General features: G+C 42.2%; 1 protein-coding gene across 1 annotated transcript in view; it reads right to left on the bottom strand.

Moving 5' to 3' along the window:
- Positions 1–436: 436 nt before the first annotated feature.
- Positions 437–22,534, bottom strand: part of LOC134792728 (AP-1 complex subunit gamma-1) — a 55,397-nt gene continuing 33,299 nt past the window's right edge. Inside the window, exons 8-22 of the mRNA XM_063764027.1 lie at positions 21,970–22,065; positions 21,201–21,380; positions 20,268–20,414; positions 19,638–19,856; positions 16,177–16,335; positions 15,341–15,428; positions 14,768–14,915; positions 14,250–14,336; positions 7,812–7,941; positions 7,042–7,149; positions 6,028–6,169; positions 5,434–5,591; positions 4,547–4,639; positions 2,447–4,122; positions 437–2,307 (exon numbers count right to left, since the gene is read on the bottom strand). Of these exons, the coding sequence (XP_063620097.1) occupies positions 4,021–4,122; positions 4,547–4,639; positions 5,434–5,591; positions 6,028–6,169; positions 7,042–7,149; positions 7,812–7,941; positions 14,250–14,336; positions 14,768–14,915; positions 15,341–15,428; positions 16,177–16,335; positions 19,638–19,856; positions 20,268–20,414; positions 21,201–21,380; positions 21,970–22,065 (1,857 nt within the window). The 3' untranslated portion in view covers positions 437–2,307; positions 2,447–4,020. The remainder of the gene's footprint in view (positions 2,308–2,446; positions 4,123–4,546; positions 4,640–5,433; positions 5,592–6,027; positions 6,170–7,041; positions 7,150–7,811; positions 7,942–14,249; positions 14,337–14,767; positions 14,916–15,340; positions 15,429–16,176; positions 16,336–19,637; positions 19,857–20,267; positions 20,415–21,200; positions 21,381–21,969; positions 22,066–22,534) is intronic.

Raw genomic sequence — 22,534 nt, 5'->3', positions numbered from 1 at the left:
ACTTACTAGGGAGTTTATTTCGTCATTGCGACTTTCCTGTTTTGATCACCCTTGCCTTGACTGATGTATCTCATTGCGGATGTATGTTATTGTACACACAGCTGCAAAAGTGCATACCAACTTTATGAATGGAATTCATAAAGTGGATAATCTGCGCTTTTGCAGCTCGCTGTACATCTGTGTCATCTGTCTAGTGTCTGTAATATTAACCTTGGGGATATTCAAGTTAAATGACTTTGATATACTGATTAATTCAGGTTGATTGAATTTTCCAAAGTTAATTATAAACATTCTAGTGTAAAAATATTATTGTGATTTGCGTAACAAAAACTTATAATAAATATGGAAAAATAAAAATATTATTGTGATTTTCGTAACAAAAACTTATAATAAATATGGTAAAAATTACAAACTGGTTTTTGAATAAAACAAGATGTTGATTATATAAACATTTTCAAATATTTATTAACCAATTTACATAAAATCATTATAATCATATATGTACATCTTTCACATAGCTTTAGTTATACCTACACAAAATCATAACATCTCACGTCGTGGAGGGCCTTCTATTTAATCAGATATAATAAAATAAGCACCAAATTACATTTTATAAACTTTTGCCAAGCTCTGTTTATGTATTGGGAAATAATACCTTATATGTATAATTATACTCCATGATTATAGTAAAACGAACCGCGGAACTCGTCATCTGTTACAATTTCAATAATTATTATCTTAGCTAAATATTTCATTTATAATGTGCCAGTTAGGGGTTAATCATAAACATAAATAGGAAAAATAAAATTAATACTAGTGCCTACTTAACGTTAAAATATCCCAAGAGAACCAAAACGGGAATATAACATTTGAATGCTATCCATAATGCGTAGTTTCGATTACAAGCCATCTTATTTACAATATCCCGAATATAAAATCCTCTGCGTGGCTTACAAAACAACTAGCCTAACCTAACCCAACGAATCTCATACACGATCTACTCTTAAATAACGAAATGCATCGGGAACTCGCAGCACTAAACTAGGCCTTAGGATGGTATTCCATCTGTCCAATATATTGGCCCAATGTGTATTTGCGTCTCACATTTTGCTTAACCCTTGGGACGCCTAGTGCCATATCCGTACCAGTCCTGTCAACTGCCGGAGGGTCTTCAATTTTTGTACCCGTCAACTGCCTAGTCCCAGATCTGTACAAACTGTCTCAACTGCCTTGTGCCTTATCAGTCACCAAATTTATTGTATTATATTTTTACAATTTTGAGATCTAAACACTTCAAAATAGAGTTTTATATCATTTGCACTATAGCACTTTTTTTTTATCGCGGCAGTTGACGGGTGCACGTACGCGAGCCTATCCGGCATTTGAGGGGGATGGGACGGATCCGGCACTAGGCATCTGACGGGTACAAGTACGTTTGTCGGTTCGGCGTTCCAGGGGTTAATGAGAGACGCAATGCACATTGGTCCATGAAATTGGACAGGTGAAATACCACCCTTACACAACGTATTCTATACTTCAATAAATAAACAGGCGTGCGAATTTTTTTATCAATGACTAAGTTTTTACCGAAGGGATATTTTAACACGTATCCTAAGTGCTGTATCACACGTAAATTATCTTAGTAGTTGAATTTAAGTACATTTTAGAGTCCCCGTTATCACACTGCATGTTTTAACATACAGATGGGCTAATACACATTCGTCACATGTACCTACAATATATTTGATAACTAACCATATAAGCAGCGAATCTGTAAAGGCATTGCGTTGCATCTGTAAGTAGTTCAGACTGGGATACATCAGTTTGAGATTTTACTAATACTGACAAAGTCTGACCATAAAAATGTATTATTTAAATTAATTACATAAAAGTGATGGAATTTTTTTCTATAAGTGCGGGGAAATCCGTCCAAGAGCGCATTTTTTCAACTGTTGATCACAGAGAATGTTATCGTTCCTTTAACCGCGTACCTAGTGATGTTAGAATTTTTCCCGCAGATGGATTTGGCCGCACTAACCAGTCATTCACATTCGGTATGGTATGGGCAGTATCGGCAAAACTGCACGGCCTAATCGCCCAGTTGATATTTTCACATTTAACAACGATTCGAGTTTCCTTACCAAAACCATAGATTTATACAGCCCTCTTTTTAGACCTAAGGATAGTCTTACTTTACTTAAAAATTGGAATGTTTAAAATCTCAAGTCAATTATATATTAGACATATTTTACAAACGGGAACTTAGAAAAAGTTAACGTCTTTTTTGTTTTAACGAATTATATTTTACTGTAATATTTACTGTATTTATATTTATTTACAGTAAAGGGCCATAAAGTTTGCACATCGGTATTTAGAAAGAGAATATTGGAGGCAACGAGAATGAAAGAGACAACGCTCTACGAAGCCGAAATTCCGATGTGCAAACTTTATGGCCCTTTACTGTACCGTTTGCAACATTGTGTCTATTTGCGTCTTCATATTTATAATGAGCAAGTATGCCTCAAATACTTTCATCCTGACTTAAAAAGCATATCAGTTCACAGGAAATATTCTTGTTAATCATTGTCTAAAACCTCACTAACTCTCGGATATGTACAAGCGACTGTCGTCCTTACATCAAGGCAATACGGTTCTATTCAGCATTTACAGAACTACTTATTACGCAAGTCTAGTGAAGTCAGTCTTTAGCGAGAAATAAAAGGCTAAAGAAACCGTATAAGCTGCCGCGAGAGACGTAAATAAATCAATTCTTCAAAACTAAGTGTTCTTTTGATATTTAATTTGATAGCAACAACCTTTTAATTAGTAAAGTAGTATTCAGGATTACGTAAACTGACAATAGTTAGAATATATTCATGAAATTAATTTATAGTATGAATAATTAAAATAAAATACATGAGAAATAGACAACGCTTGAGGTTCATAGAAAATTATATGTTTATAGTGTTGTAAATGAAATGAAATACTTTAGATGATAAAAAAATTATGAATACCCAAAAAGCGATGATTCTAACATCATTGTATTTATACACGCCAATGTCAGTTTGATCGTAATTCTGGATATATCTATAACTAACCATGCTGTATGTTCCTATGTGCAGATACTGAGGGCGCTTGTAAAATGTATATCCCCTATATGCCCTATAAGGGGATCTTCACATACTGATAGTTTTGCACGATTGATTAATACAGGGCTTTGTGTACGTTGATATTACCGTTTTGATAACAAGTTACAATTTATCAAAGACTATTTGTGGAATTAGTAACAAACATTATACTTATGTTCAATGTCATTTTCTCCTTGTTTCGCCGTTTGCCTGTATGGTTTGACGTTCTACGGTCACCCCTCGAGCCTGCCTGCACTGCCATCCTGTATTGCGATGTGTTATTGCGTTGCGATTTGTCCCATTCACAGTATCATATCACCCTTTCCTATTAATCTGTCGCAATTATGCGGGACCACACAATACGGGCCGCTTCACGATCGAGGGTCGGTTGCACCAGACCGTTCTGTCACCGTTAAAGCGTCCACTAAAATTTATTGCATGGGAAATTTGATAGTTCACTGCCGAGTGACGTCTATCAGTCCACTAGTCGTGGTCGGTGCAACTGGTCCTTAATCACCGCACGGAACAACTCGATCTGTAAAAATGTCTCTCGCCCGATTGCGCGTGCGTTTGTCTCAAGCGAGCTACGTCTTTGGGTTCAACCACATATTACGTCAGTTAGCAACAAGGGGGGGTCATGCCAAGTTTGACAGCACGTATTAAATATCTCTTTCCTATGAAAAAGTCCGACCGAAGGGGGGTTTCTAAAAAATCGAAATTATGTGTGATGTAATGATCCCTTTACAGATTGAGCCGCTTCGTGTGGTGCCTAACTTCTTCTCGCTCGTACTGCGTGTGTATTCGGGCCATTGAAAACGTGTCGCCGCTACCCCGGTGCCGGCTCGTGCTCGTGGTCGGGCTACAGGCCCGCGCCGGGCGGGCTGCGCGCGCGTCAGTTGAACAGGTCGGCGGGGAATGCGTTCACCTCCGCCTGCTCTAACACCGGTCCTCCTTCACACACGTACGACACTCGTATCCTGAGCCGGAGCGGCGTCTGGAAAAAAAAAACAAGTCTTTAACCCCACTAAACCCAGCCGTAGACAGGTGTGGCTCACTCCGCGATTTCGTCGCGTCGCTACAAGTACATGCGGCCCACACCAGTTTTGGTGTCTAGCAGTAGTAGTTGCCGCGCACCGGCTACGGAATGGACGCCTAGCTTGCGCCACCTAGCGGTCATATCTGTCGTAATAGACGCGTTTAGAGAGGGAACCTTCTGTACCTAGTACCATTATTTATTCTGTGCCGTAGATGACGTGAAAAACCTCTAAGTTCCAGGAGTCTGACTTTTCATACAATTTCTATGAAATCGCGTACGTGGAACTTAGATGTAACTTTTTGTTGACGCGATATGGACTCGACGGGTTAAAATTAACCTATTTTTTATTATAAAGTAAACTAATCAAATTTTTGTATCTTACCCGGGACGGATTGTTGATTTTGAGGACCTGAGTGATTTCTCCCTGTGGGGGCAGCACTGTGCCCGATGGCGACATCATGTCAAGCTGTAACGTCTGCGAACAATATTTATGATTAAAATAAATGTAACAATGACTATTTAAATAAAAATACTACACGAATATAAACAATATTTTCAAGCATCACTTGAAAACGATACCTTTCTTGTCGGTATTAAAATAAAGTAAAATCGGTAGCAGTGTATGTGACGCCTAAAAGGCTTGCGAGTCTGGTAGGCTGTGCCTTTGCCTTGGACCAAAAAACTGGCTTGCGTTGCGAGGGATCGGTCGTCGGAAAAGCGCGCCATCTGATCGCTGAATGTGATCAGTGATAGAGGACTCGGATTTGCCCGTCGCGGCCTCGGCTGCACGTTTGCACGGGCGGACTTCAGTAAATTAATTGAAAATTTGTTGATTCATAGTCAAGTTCAGTTCGGATGTATATAAGATCAAATTTGTCGACCCTAGTCTTGGAGCAACACCGGGAAGGGAGACAGCATTCGTACTATTTCCCCTCTGCCAAAGTATATATAAAACTTTACCTATGGCGGTGCGTGTTGTGACTCGTCCGTACACAAAAAGAGATAGAGGTGTGCAAGATTTGTCCTTGACGTGTGTTTTTCTATGTATTTGTGATGTCATTACAGATTGGATTTTGTATGTAGCGAGTGAGAAGTGCGACTGCGTGCACGTTTCTGCCCGCAAAAAGTTGCAGTATGATTTGTACGGTAAGATATCGCTTGGGCTCCTCCCTTCCGACATGTCGGAAGCCGGTGTCGATCGAAGACCCAAGTCCAATCCATTGAGACTTATCACAGGTGACGTTTCAACAAATGAATGAATGGACGTACCCTGGGCACGGCGGCCTGGAACAGGAAGTCGGTGAGCGGCTCGAGGCGGGAGCTGCGCGCGCGCATGGTGAGCGTGACGCCGTGCGCCGCGCCGCGCTCCACCTCCAGCACCACCACCACACCGGCCTTGTCCAGCGCTGGTACGGTTAGGGAGGGTTCTGTGGAGAAATATAATGAGTATTATAAAAATAAAATAAATAAATAATTCAGCGTATGTACGTCCCACTGCTGGGCACAGGCCTCTCATGCGCGAGAGATTGGGGAGTATTATACTTGTGTGAAATGTTGTATAATGGATATTTCGATTCAGTTAGGTAATTGATTTATTTAAAATAGTAGACTACATTAAAAATAAAAACTAAATATTTCGAACAGAAATGATAATTTAAATTTATGAATTATATAAATCCATTACCCTATAGATCTCTCTCCCCATCAAACCGATATCGGGTCAGCAACCAGAATCAAAACGTTTTTAAATTCAAAACGCCCAGCCTTAATTCTGTAGGCAAGCATCTTCTGTCTAGTTGGACATCCTAAACGATATACACTTTGTATTTTTATGTGTTGTTTATATAATATGTATAAACGTACGTGAAACTGGCGGCTGTGGCGCGGCGAAGAGTCCGTCGAGCAGCAGGCTGGCGGTGTTGGCCGCGTTGTTGTTGAGCGCCGGCGGCGGCGCGGCCGCAGGGGTGCTGGTCAGCTCGAGTCCACTTAACAAGTCCAGGATATCCTGAGAATAATAATAGATGAGGAAAACCTGCTTATTAAAAGTGTTATATCCCAGCAGTTTGATTGGTTTATACAATATTCAATCTGCTTAGCGCCACTTGCACCATCCTACTAACCCGGGGTTAACCAGTTAAACCGTTAACCCAATGTCAATTTGTACTGGTAACCATGTTAACACCAGGTTAACCGGTTAAACCCGGGTTAGTGGAATGGAGCAAGTGGCGCTTAATCCTATTAACATTTATTACAGTATCAAACTAGACAGTTGATTGGCCGATCGAGCTGCCATTTCGTCTTAGTATCTCATAAATTAGTATAAACCTAAATATTAATTATGCAATACCTAAGTTCAATTGCATAAATGCAATAAAACATCCTGTAATTGAAACATTGAAACATGATGTAATTAAAAAAGGATGTAATAAATATTTGTTTTTCTAAACAAGACATTCAGTAGTAAAAAGATTGATAGTCGAGAAATTGATTTGCTTACTTTAATGTGTAAACATACCCAAACAAAACCTATATCGCCTAATTATTTGATTGAAAACTTTATCTATTTAATGTGTCATTCTATCAACCTGTTTGTAAAGTTTTTGTTATAAGCACATCAGTGTTAACCATTAGAACTATTAATTGGAATTTTAATACATATCTGTGTATGACTCTGCTATGGATTTGAAGAATAAATTTTGTTTGTATTTAACATTATAGTATTTATAGTTGAACTTACATTAGCGTTGGTGTTGTTATTGTTGTTGTTCGCCGCGACGTCAGTGCGGTGCTCGGCGTCGCCATTCGTCAGCGGCTCGGACCCAATGATCAAATCCAGGAGGGCGTCCTAGATATTATAGTATTTATAGTTGAACTTACATTAGTGTTGGTGTTGTTATTGTTGTTGTTCGCCGCGACGTCAGTGCGGTGCTCGGCGTCGCCATTCGTCAGCGGCTCGGACCCAATGATCAAATCCAGGAGGGCGTCCTAGAAATCAAAATAAAATTAGAAAATTATATGTCTTATTAACATACATCGGGGGTTCCGGTGCGGGAATGTTTTACACTAGCCAAATAACAGGTAAAAACTGTAAAAAAAGATACTAATTTAACATTTCTAAGCACATTTGGACCTTACTGCCTACGTTTAATTCATAGTTTGGTAATTATTTTACAATAAACAAAGTTATAAATACACGAAATCATTCCCGTACCGAAAACCTCGATGTATGTTTATTAATTGTATGATATGTTGGTTCTTGAGCAAAATTGCATGGTTTTTAAATGAAATTAGACTTTGTTGAATAATGTTTTAATTTCATAACAACTGTAAATTGAAAATAGTGTTAAATTTAAGACTGCAACGACCGTCCAGTGGCGCCTTTATTGGGCTTAGGGTTTTGTTTTTTCTAATGAACCAATAATTTATGTATAAATTAGTATATTACTATTGTTACTATTCCCCAACTTTTGGTCTTTGTCACATAGTTTTATTTTTCTTTATCATCTAAACGGAAAAATGTGGCCATTATTTGCCAAATTACAAAGGTCTCCTGTATTCTTTGCTAAAATTAAATGCTGTCGCAAAGTAATGCTTGCTTGTAGTATATTAGAATATCTCGTTGTGATTGATACGAGGTGCAACCGTACCTGGTGGTTCCCCTGCGCTCGGGGCTCCGCGGCGGGCTCGGGCTCGGGCTCGTCGTCGCGCGCGCGCGCGGAGGGCGCCTCCATGGGCGGCATGCGCTCCAGCAGCGCCGGCCGCAGGTGCGCGTATTGTCTAAACATGTTACACACATTTTACTGGATTATTCATTCCCAATTTGTAATAGGCCCCTTGCATGAACTATAGGGGGCAGCATAGGAGCCGTCAGATTTTTGGCGCGAGGCGTAAATGTGTCGTTTAGGCTTCCGATGTCACCCACAAGATAGCAGAACCTACTATGCACAAGGAAACGTACCGACGAGAACGGTAGATGGTAGCACTTGCTTTGTACATGCAATGTACATGTGCACATAATAATATTATGTTTCCGATTCAGGCCACAAGTTGGCAGACCCTCCAACGCGCACGGTCCCTATAGTATTATCAAAGAGAATAGTTAGTATAGAGGGGTCCTGTCATAGTAAACTTTGTAGTCGTGCAGTAAATTTACTGCCATCTATCAACACACGACTAAAACTCAAAATGAAAACGTATAAAATTATCAAAAAAATGTATATGTCGGAGAATGGCTGAAATGTGCCATCTATCGCCTTCAAGAGGCGTTTTGTCATGCAAACCTTGACAAATAGAGCAAACTAGGGTGTTACGTACACTTGAGTGGCGTTCGACGCAGTTCCGCCAAGACGTCATAGAGTGCGCTCTTAAAACAATTGAAGTCCAGAACAATTGAAGTTATGCTGTCAATCAATCTTCAGAAGGAGCACGATGAGAACGAACGGGAGAAGATGACGTCTGAGGCGGCTCCTGGGTCTAATCCACTGGTTTGCTTAAGATAAGAAACGTAACGCGTGCTGTGATTTGTAATGAGTCTTGTGCAGTAAAGATTGTGAGTTGAACATCGTATTTCATTGAAGGCCCTCGTCATCCACGATTGAAGGTTCTGATGTGCTGCCGATAGTATGATACGCCCACAATTCCCGACATCAGAAGTGTGGCCGAACACACGGAATTCGCTACGGAATTCCTCTTGAAAGCTCAAATTTGCCAAATGAAGGTGGACTGAAGGTCCCAAAAATCTACCCTGATTTTGAAAATCCCTGGCATTCCTTAATTCAAGAGTTTTAAAGGCCTTAGAAAATGAAGAAATCTCATGCTATCGCTGGTGGAAAATAAAGAAGTATCGTGATGGAAAATATTTGAAGTGAAATGACAGTTGACATATTTGATATTTTATAAATTGTGATCCAGTTTTTGCATTGCTTTTTATGTTATGTTGTGTGAAATTTTCGTGAATGTTGTTAATATTGTAACTCTAAGTAATACGTTTACAGTCCTTTGCACCATGAAGAATGAAGATAGTTGCTGCGAGATCTCCCGTCTCGCACGGGTTGGAGCTGCGGTTGCAGAAACGTGGGTGCCTTAGTTTGTTTACAGAAGCTGAGAGGAGCTGCATATTTACTGGTTGCCAGACTGTCGCTGGAAGTTGGAAATCGCGTGAGTTGCGTCCATTGTTTTATGATTTGTAACTGTGTTGAGTGTACTTCACAAAGCCGGCGTGATGGGTTCTAGTTAGGAAAATATGAGAACAGATACCTACGAGATATCTACTCTAGCCTTTAATGGTCAGAATCAGAATGTATGTAAAAAAACTTTTGGTACGTGGACTTTTAATCTGCTGTTAAGACGATGTAAGGCTGTTTAACGATTTTCTGAGCACTATGGCATGTAATACCGTCACAACTTGAATAGCTTCTAGCAAAATGCACCTTAATTTTTTTGTTTGGAGACGTACTATTTCAAATTGTGTCGTGGACGAAATAATATTATCGTGAGAAGCGTCACGAGTGGTTGATGCCATTATTCGATCACACTGTGAATATAAAATTCTCACCTTTAAGTATGATTTCTATTTTGCTAGCTTGTGCCTATGATGGTGGTAAGTATGTGCGTGATATTTTTTTTTGATATGAAAAGTAAACCGAGAACTTAGTGGTAAAGTTCATGACCGTTGACGGATAGTTCAGACTTAGTTTTAATCATGTGCAATTGTGCATTCCTTTGATTACTTAAAATGACTTCACATCCAAAATTAACTAGTCAAAACGAAACGTAAACGTAATGAGTGAAAATTGTGTGTTCCTATTTGAAGAACCTAAATGGTGATTATTTTAACCGCATCGAAGCCGAAGGAATCCTTTTGTGGTCATTTTTGCAGTCAGATTTTAGAGTTTACAGTACCTACAAAACAATTTTAAATTTAGACCCGACATTTAATTTTTCAATAATTCTGTGATTCAGTGATATGTTGTTTGCGATGTGTATCTGTCAAAGGGCCATTATGATTATCAAATTGAATTTGATGAACAATGATAAAATAATTTAAAATTAATTGATTAACTTTGGATTCGATTTGACACTTGATTTGACTTACTTATCACTCAATGGGTTAAGATAATTTTGCATATTGCTTGAATAATAATAGCTGAGTAAGCAGTTTGAGAAGGATATTATTCATTGATTTATTAAAACACTACCTATTTAAAGGGACACATTTTGGGATTAGATTTCTCTACGTAGGTATACCACTTTCCGCGTTGGTTTTATGACATTGGGGCTATTCATAAATTACGTCATTTCAAATTAGGGGGGGGGGGGGTCTGGACATCGGATGACGGTAGCATGAAGTAGGAGGAAATGGGGTCATTTGAAGCATGATTTTTGGATGATTATAGGGGGGGGGGGGGTCCAAAATCGTCAAAAATCGATGACGTAATTTATGGACAGCCCCATTGTCGTAAGAAACGAAACGTGAAGTTCATGCCTCTTTGAGGATAGTTTATTTGAGAGGTTCATCACTTGAGTTGGCGGTCGCAACCGGAACCTGAGTTGTCCAGAGGGCGTTTGAGGACTGGGTGCTGGAGGGCACAGTCCTATTCGTAACTGCAATTCATGGGGGTTTCGGACCGGGCGATGAGGCTAGCTGTGTGTTGGAACCAAGCTGTTGTAAAGCCAAGGTGTTGGCACTGTTATTTGGAAGTTGGTGTTGACTTGTAGGCATTGGTTGATGTATGTGAAAAGAAAGTATTAATGATTAATTACGTGTGTATGCCAAAGAAAAAAAAAACGTGTCAATGATTATGTGCAGATAGACACATTTTTAGTTTTTCGCTCGACACTCAAAGCTGTGCGCGCGTGCGTCCATTAGGGACAAAACACACGCCACGTGATTTAAAACAAATTTTAAAATTCCTCATATTATGGTTAAAATTATTGTTCCCCTTAAATGTGAAGGCAAATGACAGAACGGTTTTGGCATGCTATTTTAGTATTTTTCGGTAGAAGGCAGCAAAAATGAGACTTGAAAAAAAAGGGAAAATAACGCTTTGTCTATTACACTTATTATCCAAAATTATTAAAGTATGTTACTACGTACGCTATTACGCACGTTATGGAACTAGTACAAAAAGTTGTTCGTACTCCTTACAGTAATTATAATGTTCCTTATGATCTTTTACGAAACTAGTTGTCGATGTTTAGCGAATAGAATCGAACGAATTTATTTTCTGTTTGATGGATAAAGAAGTTAGCAAAATTTGAGTACCTACAGCGGTTTGATTTAGAATAGAAATTCTGCCACTTATACGCTAGATCGTTCGTTGTAAAACGAGTTGTGAACTTCTTTATTAATTTCATGCATGTTCAACCTTTTTGAACCTCTTTGAGAGCTTTTTGGTTTTTGAAGTATTGTGTCAGTCAGCTAAAGACAAGTCGTGTCAGTGTGTAAATATCACATAATGATCAAGTTTTCTTAATAAAAATTATGAAAGCGATAAAAAAAAATACAATTTGGTTTTCGTAGAAAGTATAATACTGGACTTACCTGATAATATATCAAGTTTTGAAAATTTCTCAAGCTGTCTTGTAAATGTGTTGTCCGTACAGAAGGAATAAAATAGAGAAGTCGGTTTAAACTGAACTGATCGCAATTTTGGTACGTGTTTAAACTATTTAATATGAGAATCGAATAAGTAAACTGTCGTAGTCCTATTCCGAAACTTAAAATTACGTGTCGATTAATAACAATATGCTTCTTTTTGTTTATGGAATTAATGATTGTGTTTAGGAATACACAAATAATTAATGGTGCCAAAATTTAATCAAAATATTCAGGGTATGGTAGAAAGCTGGTTTGAAATCAATTGACCTGGCTCAATCTTTTTATACTTAGGCGGGTGATCGAACGAGCGAGCGAAGCGAAGTGAAGTTCTTACATTCAACTTGGAACACACGGCTGGCTAGGGGCACGTCCCGGCATTTCGATGTTTTTAAGCTGAGCTATCAGAGGATAGTTTGATACACAATAACTTAAGTAAATTTGTTCTAATTTAAATGTAATTGGGTAAACGTGTAGTTGAGGGCATTGTATTTTTGTCATTAAATTATGAGCAGGCTCGATCAAGGTGTTATTGAGTTAGAAGAGCTTAAAAGGCTAGAAAGCTATTTGTGAGGGGTCTTGCTTTTCTGGTCATCTTATTTGCAAGATAGTATGGTCGAGTTTGGTATCAAATGAAAGTGCTCGGCTTTTATAATATTGTTTTTAAGTTTACTATTTTTAAATAATTAACAAGATAAAAATAAACATAATATAGGTATTTGACATTTGACAAGAAAGATAACGGCTTACCACAGATACAGTTTATTTTAATCTCTATGGTGTTGTGATGGGCTCCGCAGACCTTGCAATAAATCACATGCGGTTTTCGATCCTTTGCCGACTAAGTAGCAGGTTCATTAAATTGATCTAACTTTTTGGCGAACCGCGAGTTCTCAGTTCGGGGCGAACTACTAGTTTAAATCAAACTTACTAAACATTTTAACCATGAGATAACGGAGATGATACACGCGTCTTGGGTGAGAGGCCATTGTGTGCGTGCGGCAAAGTATCTTTCAAACGGATAAACTAATTTCATCGCTGTTTTCTGTGATCCTAGCTAACATTTTGAGGTAATGATTAAAATGGCAAATAGATCTGGATCAAGGTATCAATGAAATCAAATAAGAAAATCTATTAGTGGGAACACTAAACTTTTAGGGAATACTAAACGTTTAAGTAAAGAATAGGTGCGCAGATAATGTTCATAAAATCAGTTAAATATGGAAAACCATTTATTTTCGAGAGCTCAATACAAGATGTGTTTCAACTGAGGGGAATCTCTGTGGTGAGGTTCATTTAAAAGCTAGTTTGTATTGTATCTTTATGGTGATATTATTTTCACGCTGTTGCATTTTAAGTCTCTTAATGAATTGTTCGAAATGTATCTCTACCCCATTTCCGTTGAAATATGGCCTGATTGAATATCGTGATGCTACCGATGCTGAACTTGTTCATTCACAACAATGATCTATGTGCGTGTTATTGAAAGAGTTGAGTTGAGTTGCCTGTCAGTATCCAAAAGTTATGGAGGAACTTACTTTGGTCAGGTAGGCCGAGCAATGAGCTTAGATACCTCAGATTGTTGTATTCTGTCCGCAGATGTATGCAGTGACGCATACAATGTCAGGATGCCGTGGTGGTGCAGATGATCTGCGCTCTACAGTCTCTTTTGGGAGAAGAAGATCTCATCTTCGCTCTAGTCTACCAGTGAAAATCATAAAGGGGGATGGATAACGTACGGAGGGACCCGTACAATGTCAGGTTGGCCGTGTCGGAGAATGGCTGAAATGTGCCATCTATCGCCTTCAAGAGGCGTTTTGTCATGCAAACCTTGACAAATAGAGCAAACTAGGGTGTTACGTACACTTGAGTGGCGTTCGACGCAGTTCCGCCAAGACGTCATAGAGTGCGCTCTTAAAACAATTGAAGTCCAGAACAATTGAAGTTATGCTGTCAATCAATCTTCAGAAGGAGCACGATGAGAACGAACGGGAGAAGATGACGTCTGAGGCGGCTCCTGGGTCTAATCCACTGGTTTGCTTAAGATAAGAAACGTAACGCGTGCTGTGATTTGTAATGAGTCTTGTGCAGTAAAGATTGTGAGTTGAACATCGTATTTCATTGAAGGCCCTCGTCATCCACGATTGAAGGTTCTGATGTGCTGCCGATAGTATGATACGCCCACAATTCCCGACATATATATATGGGGTGATAATGATTTTATTATTTTTATATCATTTTGACCCAAATTCATTCACTGATATCTATGTGTTAAAATTGTTAAATATGAAACGGTGGCGTCACGCCATCTAGCCGAGCATAGGCTAAAGGTATGTGCGCCATCTATCCGAGAATGACTTTTTCTTGATTTCCGAAGCACGTTTTTTCCTTAGACTTTATTCATCTTATACGAAGTTACATATGTCGTTGGTATTATTAATTTTAATTTAAAAAGGTATTCATATCCATACTGATCATAGATTCGTACCTGTATAGTTGAGATAGCTCCACTCCTCTCTGTTGCAATTCGATGTGAATATGAGAACCGAAAGTGTCGATGATCACTCGGATTTTACTGTAACAATATTTTTAAAAATAGTAAATTATTTCATAACTTCATATTATAATCTCGTACTCTCGTACGAAAAAAAACATTCATTTGACATTCGGCAATAAATCTAATTGGTTTAATAGATATTTCATGCAATTGTCGGCCGAGGCAAAGCCGAAGTCGACCAACATGTAATCTGAGGCTTTCCTTTTTACTAGCCGAAGTCGTGTGTGTACTATTTTTCTACTCGACGGAGCTGGAAACCGACAACTTCGTTTAGCGCAGCGGAACGAAAGTTGACGCTTTCCGGCCTGAGGCCAGAATTCTTGCAATTTCGTTTTTTTATTCAGTAACAGTTGATTCAGATAATAACGGAGGACCAAAATAACCTAATGCTACTGACCGTACAAGTTTCTGCACATAATAAGGAAACAAAGTATAACAAATATACGTACTCCTGACTAGGCTGGCTGGTGAACCTGGTTGACAGCTTAGCTAAGGACAGTAGCAAGAACTCCTTAGTGGTGATGGAGAGTTGCGTCGACCAAAGCAGCTTCTGGTAGATGTCGATCACGTACTCCTCGCGCGGACGCTCGAAGTCGTCTGTACAAAACGATTTAAATTTATATACAGGCTTTTTTTCATCCCTTAGCCATAGGTATTTTGCGAAGTGAATATATAATAAAGGTCATACTGAAATATATTTCGCGATTTCAGGGTTGCCACAAATTCGCTTTGCAAAATATGGCTAAGGGTTGAAAAACACTCTACTTCTCTCTAGTGTTGTGGAACAGTTAGCACAATTTTCTGCGACTACATGTCTTACTCGCACTAAATTAAATAGAAGCGGTCAATTACTTTAAGTCATACAAACGAAGTCCATCAACAACATGCTCTATGCTCAATATGCTCTACTTGCCGCTACCGTTATCAATACTATTAATGTTCAGCAAGTCAACGGATAGTCTAAAATGATTTAGTTAACGATTGAAAAATCCACGCAAATAGCAAAAGTTGGTACGACTCACCTACGCCGTCATCATCGACCATGGAAATAGCATTGCTGGCTTCTGACACCAACAGATCGCCGTATTCTCCTACCGTCCATGTTGCCACCTGAAATTATTATAAATATTCATTATTAAATTTGGTAGACTATGACGGGGCGTCTTCCGTTTGACGGGGTATTTAGTATTTAGTGAGCAATTCTCAAAAAGTTTGTACATTTCGATCACATCTTAGATTTCTATAAAAAATGGTATGCTGGTAAAGTACATGAAGCTGAACAACTTCCACCATATTTCCCAAAATGTCCCAGAAATGTTACAAACTTTTTGAGAATTGCTCTAAGTACTTTTTAGTAACAAAGACTATAACAAAAACATCCAATAGATAGTAACCCATACTATGATGAAGTTATGTCTATGCTTTACTTGTATACTTAAGCCACGTACTCATTCTCCGTTGAAACCACGGCGGCGCGCCTTCACTACATATGAGTTGGACATAAAATAAAGTGCGTACCGCCGGTTAACCCTTTGACAGCCCAAAATATCAACCGACGCGCGTGGCTACAGTCTATATCAATTTTCGTGCATCCCGATCATCGTGAACCTTTCACGATGACGCGCCGCACACGATAGGCTTGGCGTTCACAGGGTTAAGGGCGGCTGCATACTAAAATCGTAACAGGTTTCAACCGTAAGTGCATATAGGTAACTTGCACTATTCACTAACCCGGGGATAACCGGTTAGACCTGGAGTTACCATGGTTACCAGTACCATTTGACACGGGGTTTAACGGTTTAACCGGTTAACCCCGGGTTAGTGGGATGGTGCAAGTGGGCCTTAGTGTGAGTTTTACCTGCACTAGCGGCTGCTTGTCGGAGGAGTCGCCGTTGACGGCGGAGCGCTCGAGGGAGCTCCAGAGCCGCATGGCCGCGTAGGCCTGCCGCTCGGCCGGGGCCGATGAGATGATCTGGATGGTGCTGGACACGGTGTCGTCTCGGAGGTAGTTGCCCGCCTGGTGGAAAAAATAGTATATTATTAAAACAAGATATGTTTCGCCGTTGTAAAGAATAAAGATGGGTTGCACCACGCACCATCAACGATATAACCAACATTAACCCTTTCCCAGGCTGACAGTTCAAAAATAACAGTCGATTGTCAGTAAAACAATGTTTACCACTTTACCTTCACATACATACGTAGTTAAAATTAAGGATACTTTCTCCTATTAGTCTTAACTCCGTTAAACTTTTCTAAAATTTAGGTTGACTTGACAGAATATTTGACACAGGCACAAATCTGATGATAGACTGAAAATATACCAAGTAAAGAGCATTTTAAAAGGCTTCCACTGTATCTGCATTTCCTAAACAAGTCTTGAAATCCATCATGCTCTCACCTTGAGGAACACCTTGAACAGCGTGTCTAGATGCCACTTGTTGGTGGGCGCGTATCTCTCGGCGGCCAGCAGCATGGCGCTGGAGCAGTGCGCCTTGAACTCCGGCTCCAGGACACGAGGAGTTCCATCATGCTCTCACCTTGAGGAACACCTTGAACAGCGTGTCTAGATGCCACTTGTTGGTGGGCGCGTATCTCTCGGCGGCCAGCAGCATGGCGCTGGAGCAGTGCGCCTTGAACTCCGGCTCCAGCACTCGAGGAGTTCCATCATGCTCTCACCTTGAGGAACACCTTGAACAGCGTGTCTAGATGCCACTTGTTGGTGGGCGCGTATCTCTCGCGGCCAGCAGCATGGCGCTGGAGCAGTGCGCCTTGAACTCCGGCTCCAGGACACGAGGAGTTCCATCATGCTCTCACCTTGAGGAACACCTTGAACAGCGTGTCTAGATGCCACTTGTTGGTGGGCGCGTATCTCTCGGCGGCCAGCAGCATGGCGCTGGAGCAGTGCGCCTTGAACTCCGGCTCCAGGACACGAGGAGTTCCATCATGCTCTCACCTTGAGGAACACCTTGAACAGCGTGTCTAGATGCCACTTGTTGGTGGGCGCGTATCTCTCGGCGGCCAGCAGCATGGCGCTGGAGCAGTGCGCCTTGAACTCCGGCTCCAGGACACGAGGAGTTCCATCATGCTCTCACCTTGAGGAACACCTTGAACAGCGTGTCTAGATGCCACTTGTTGGTGGGCGCGTATCTCTCGGCGGCCAGCAGCATGGCGCTGGAGCAGTGCGCCTTGAACTCCGGCTCCAGGACACGAGGAGTTCCATCATGCTCTCACCTTGAGGAACACCTTGAACAGCGTGTCTAGATGCCACTTGTTGGTGGGCGCGTATCTCTCGGCGGCCAGCAGCATGGCGCTGGAGCAGTGCGCCTTGAACTCCGGCTCCAGGACACGAGGAGTTCCATCATGCTCTCACCTTGAGGAACACCTTGAACAGCGTGTCTAGATGCCACTTGTTGGTGGGCGCGTATCTCTCGGCGGCCAGCAGCATGGCGCTGGAGCAGTGCGCCTTGAACTCCGGCTCCAGGACACGAGGAGTTCCATCATGCTCTCACCTTGAGGAACACCTTGAACAGCGTGTCTAGATGCCACTTGTTGGTGGGCGCGTATCTCTCGGCGGCCAGCAGCATGGCGCTGGAGCAGTGCGCCTTGAACTCCGGCTCCAGGACACGAGGAGCTCCATCATGCTCTCACCTTGAGGAACACCTTGAACAGCGTGTCTAGATGCCACTTGTTGGTGGGCGCGTATCTCTCGGCGGCCAGCAGCATGGCGCTGGAGCAGTGCGCCTTGAACTCCGGCTCCAGGACACGAGGAGTTCCATCATGCTCTCACCTTGAGGAACACCTTGAACAGCGTGTCTAGATGCCACTTGTTGGTGGGCGCGTATCTCTCGGCGGCCAGCAGCATGGCGCTGGAGCAGTGCGCCTTGAACTCCGGCTCCAGGACACGAGGAGTTCCATCATGCTCTCACCTTGAGGAACACCTTGAACAGCGTGTCTAGATGCCACTTGTTGGTGGGCGCGTATCTCTCGGCGGCCAGCAGCATGGCGCTGGAGCAGTGCGCCTTGAACTCCGGCTCCAGGACACGAGGAGTTCCATCATGCTCTCACCTTGAGGAACACCTTGAACAGCGTGTCTAGATGCCACTTGTTGGTGGGCGCGTATCTCTCGGCGGCCAGCAGCATGGCGCTGGAGCAGTGCGCCTTGAACTCCGGCTCCAGGACACGAGGAGTTCCATCATGCTCTCACCTTGAGGAACACCTTGAACAGCGTGTCTAGATGCCACTTGTTGGTGGGCGCGTATCTCTCGGCGGCCAGCAGCATGGCGCTGGAGCAGTGCGCCTTGAACTCCGGCTCCAGGACACGAGGAGTTCCATCATGCTCTCACCTTGAGGAACACCTTGAACAGCGTGTCTAGATGCCACTTGTTGGTGGGCGCGTATCTCTCGGCGGCCAGCAGCATGGCGCTGGAGCAGTGCGCCTTGAACTCCGGCTCCAGGACACGAGGAGTTCCATCATGCTCTCACCTTGAGGAACACCTTGAACAGCGTGTCTAGATGCCACTTGTTGGTGGGCGCGTATCTCTCGGCGGCCAGCAGCATGGCGCTGGAGCAGTGCGCCTTGAACTCCGGCTCCAGGACACGAGGAGTTCCATCATGCTCTCACCTTGAGGAACACCTTGAACAGCGTGTCTAGATGCCACTTGTTGGTGGGCGCGTATCTCTCGGCGGCCAGCAGCATGGCGCTGGAGCAGTGCGCCTTGAACTCCGGCTCCAGGACACGAGGAGTTCCATCATGCTCTCACCTTGAGGAACACCTTGAACAGCGTGTCTAGATGCCACTTGTTGGTGGGCGCGTATCTCTCGGCGGCCAGCAGCATGGCGCTGGAGCAGTGCGCCTTGAACTCCGGCTCCAGGACACGAGGAGTTCCATCATGCTCTCACCTTGAGGAACACCTTGAACAGCGTGTCTAGATGCCACTTGTTGGTGGGCGCGTATCTCTCGGCGGCCAGCAGCATGGCGCTGGAGCAGTGCGCCTTGAACTCCGGCTCCAGGACACGAGGAGTTCCATCATGCTCTCACCTTGAGGAACACCTTGAACAGCGTGTCTAGATGCCACTTGTTGGTGGGCGCGTATCTCTCGGCGGCCAGCAGCATGGCGCTGGAGCAGTGCGCCTTGAACTCCGGCTCCAGGACACGAGGAGTTCCATCATGCTCTCACCTTGAGGAACACCTTGAACAGCGTGTCTAGATGCCACTTGTTGGTGGGCGCGTATCTCTCGGCGGCCAGCAGCATGGCGCTGGAGCAGTGCGCCTTGAACTCCGGCTCCAGGACACGAGGAGTTCCATCATGCTCTCACCTTGAGGAACACCTTGAACAGCGTGTCTAGATGCCACTTGTTGGTGGGCGCGTATCTCTCGGCGGCCAGCAGCATGGCGCTGGAGCAGTGCGCCTTGAACTCCGGCTCCGAGCGCTCGAGGAACACGAGGAGCTCCTTCATCATGCTGCGGATGTTCTGCTGGTTCACGAGCGCGAAGGACAACTCCATGGCGCGCCGCCGGATGGAGATGTCGGGGTCCTGGAAGGTAACAAGTTATATTAGTGTGATGAAGCAATTCGAAAATCCTGGAGTCAAATTTGTCTTTTTGATAAACAATGGTCAGAAAAGATCACCAGAAGGAACATATTTACGGGAAAACATGATAATTCGAAGAAAATCATAGTCGAAGTGACAAAAGTTTTGGACTGACGCTCTGTAAAGCTGTGACGGGTCATTGGGTGGGAAGTCCTATTAAATACGCTTACTGCAAATACCGCTGCTACTCCTGACGCTGCCCGCTCTTTGATGCGCCTCTCAATCTCAGAGCATGTGCAGGAATACGTTTACACAAAGTCCCTTCTCCCGCTGACTACCGCAGCGACAAATTGTAAATAGCATTAGGACAACAGTTTTTGGCTCACAATGTAGAATGTAGTAGATGATATATACCTTCAAACATTCCAGAATGGTGGTCCGATGCCTCTGCACGGCCGACGTGTCGACATGCACCGTCCTCAACAGCGTGTTCAGCGCGACGTATCTGATGTTCTTGTCGTTGTTCAGAAGGAATCTTCCGAGGATGTTCACCGCTAGGACCTGTATATTACAAGTTTATTAATATTTTGATGGTATGAAAATATTGTAATTTAGGTACAATGATGAGATATTATCTGTCAATTATGTCCTTGATCTATATGTCCCGTACAAACGTACATTTTGTCGATCAACTTACAGACCGCTTTCCCACTGACGTCCAGTTTTATGCGGGTACGGTTTTTTGCAGGATCCCGTTTTAGTAATATAGGTGCTATTAATATAGTAACACACGAGGATTCTGTTTGCAGGATCCTGCATGCATACTACAGAAAACGGGTTCCTACAAAAAACCCTACCCGCAAAAAAACTGGACGTCAGTTCAGTGGGAAACAGCTCTAAGTAGATTTTCTTTTTTTGTGGCAAAGGCATAACGCAGCAAAAAATATTCAAAAACTGCGTTTGTACGAGTCAGATCAGTGGCATGCTTTAATTTGTGAAATGGGCTAGGAAAATTCCTAGGTACTCTATTCCCTGCCATTAATTTAGGTTAGCACAAGTGTTCGAGCGACAAGCGAAGACATGGCATGTTGTGCCAGTCCCACAGATTGTAAAATAACCTCAATAACCTGCGTAGAAGTTAAAGATTTAAAATAGCGACCGAATGGGCACCACGGATCACCCGAGGCAGAGGCAGACCAAAAACGAGATGGCGAAACGACCTGGACTCATTCTGTGGCGACTGGCGGGAGCATGCACAAAGCCGTGACGAGTGGCGAAAGACAGGGGAGGCCTTTGCCCAGCAGTGGGACATTGTGTATATAGGCTACAAAAAACAAAAATACGAACCCGTAGACTGCTCTCTGACTTGATGTCCATGATGGACAGCACGGTCTCGTAGAGGATGGTGTTTCCCACGTTTTTGCTGGTCTCCGTGTTGGTGGCTACTTGGGCTAGGATGTCGTTCATGGCCTCGGATGCTTCCGCGTCGTTCTTGCCCAGTATCCGGAGGAGGCGGAGGATTTTAACCTGGAAGAAATATTATTTTACTAATATGTTATGTAATGTTCTTTCACATAATCACATAAATGATGGCATTAGATAAACAGTTCTGCTCATATCAAAAGCTAACTGAATTTTGTAATATGTACCAAATCCATACTAATATTATAAAGGAGAAAGTGTGTCTGTCTGTCTGTCTGTTACTTCTTCACGCTTAAGCCGCTGAACCGATTTAGTTGAAATTTGGTATAGAGATAGTTCGAGTCCCGGGGAAGGACACAGGATAGTTTTCATGTCGGAAATCATCCCTGAAGAGAGTGCAAAGGGGGGTGGAATTGAAAGAGTTAATGAATTGCCTAATAATTGAAGTAAGCAATGCGCGAATTGAATGATTGCTATTAGCATTATCCAGGCGCCATACCTACTTTAGCTGCTGTCACTAATTCCACGCAGACGAAATCATTATTACGACAATATCATTATTACGTTATCAAATAGTTGTATATCATTGGAATAATCTCCACCCAAAAAGTCAATAAACTAGCTCTATGATAGCACCTGTAAACGGTGTTTGAGCAACTTAATTATTTACATCGTAACTATACCACTTTATTACCTGAAGGAAGGGGTCCGAGACGCCACTGACGTCATGCTCGGGCGAGTAACCGGCCAGTATCAAATTCTTCAGTATCCGTACCAGGTTCGGAACAATCTACAAGCAAATACACACCTTAATAACATATTGATAAAGTATTCTTTGGCGCACACAGAAAGATTATACGAAGCGAAAAGAAAAGAAATCAGCCAATTTAAGTATTTAAGTATGCGAATTTTCTAAATACTGAATGAAAAATAAAGTTTAAATACTTTTAAACAACAATTTTACAGTACAGGGCAAATTACAATGAACACCTTTACAACAAATATCAAATTTAACCTGAAGAATAATAAAAGAGTTCCATATCCCTCAACGAATATTAGTCACATTTTGAGTGCTAATTATATTTGACCAAACCGTGTCACAATCAAACGACAGTCAAATCATAGTTAGTACACGTGAAATAATAAGATAGAAATCGAAAACTTTCGAAGAAGATTCTATAGAGAATAATGTAAGATGCACAGAGTGCTGTGTGTACTTCCAACTCTATTTCTACACAAATGTATGATAGTTTATCTTC

This window comes from Cydia splendana, chromosome 8 (genome assembly GCF_910591565.1).
Source record: "Cydia splendana chromosome 8, ilCydSple1.2, whole genome shotgun sequence".
Taxonomy (NCBI): domain Eukaryota; kingdom Metazoa; phylum Arthropoda; class Insecta; order Lepidoptera; family Tortricidae; genus Cydia; species Cydia splendana.
This window is presented reverse-complemented; position numbering and strand designations above follow the sequence as displayed.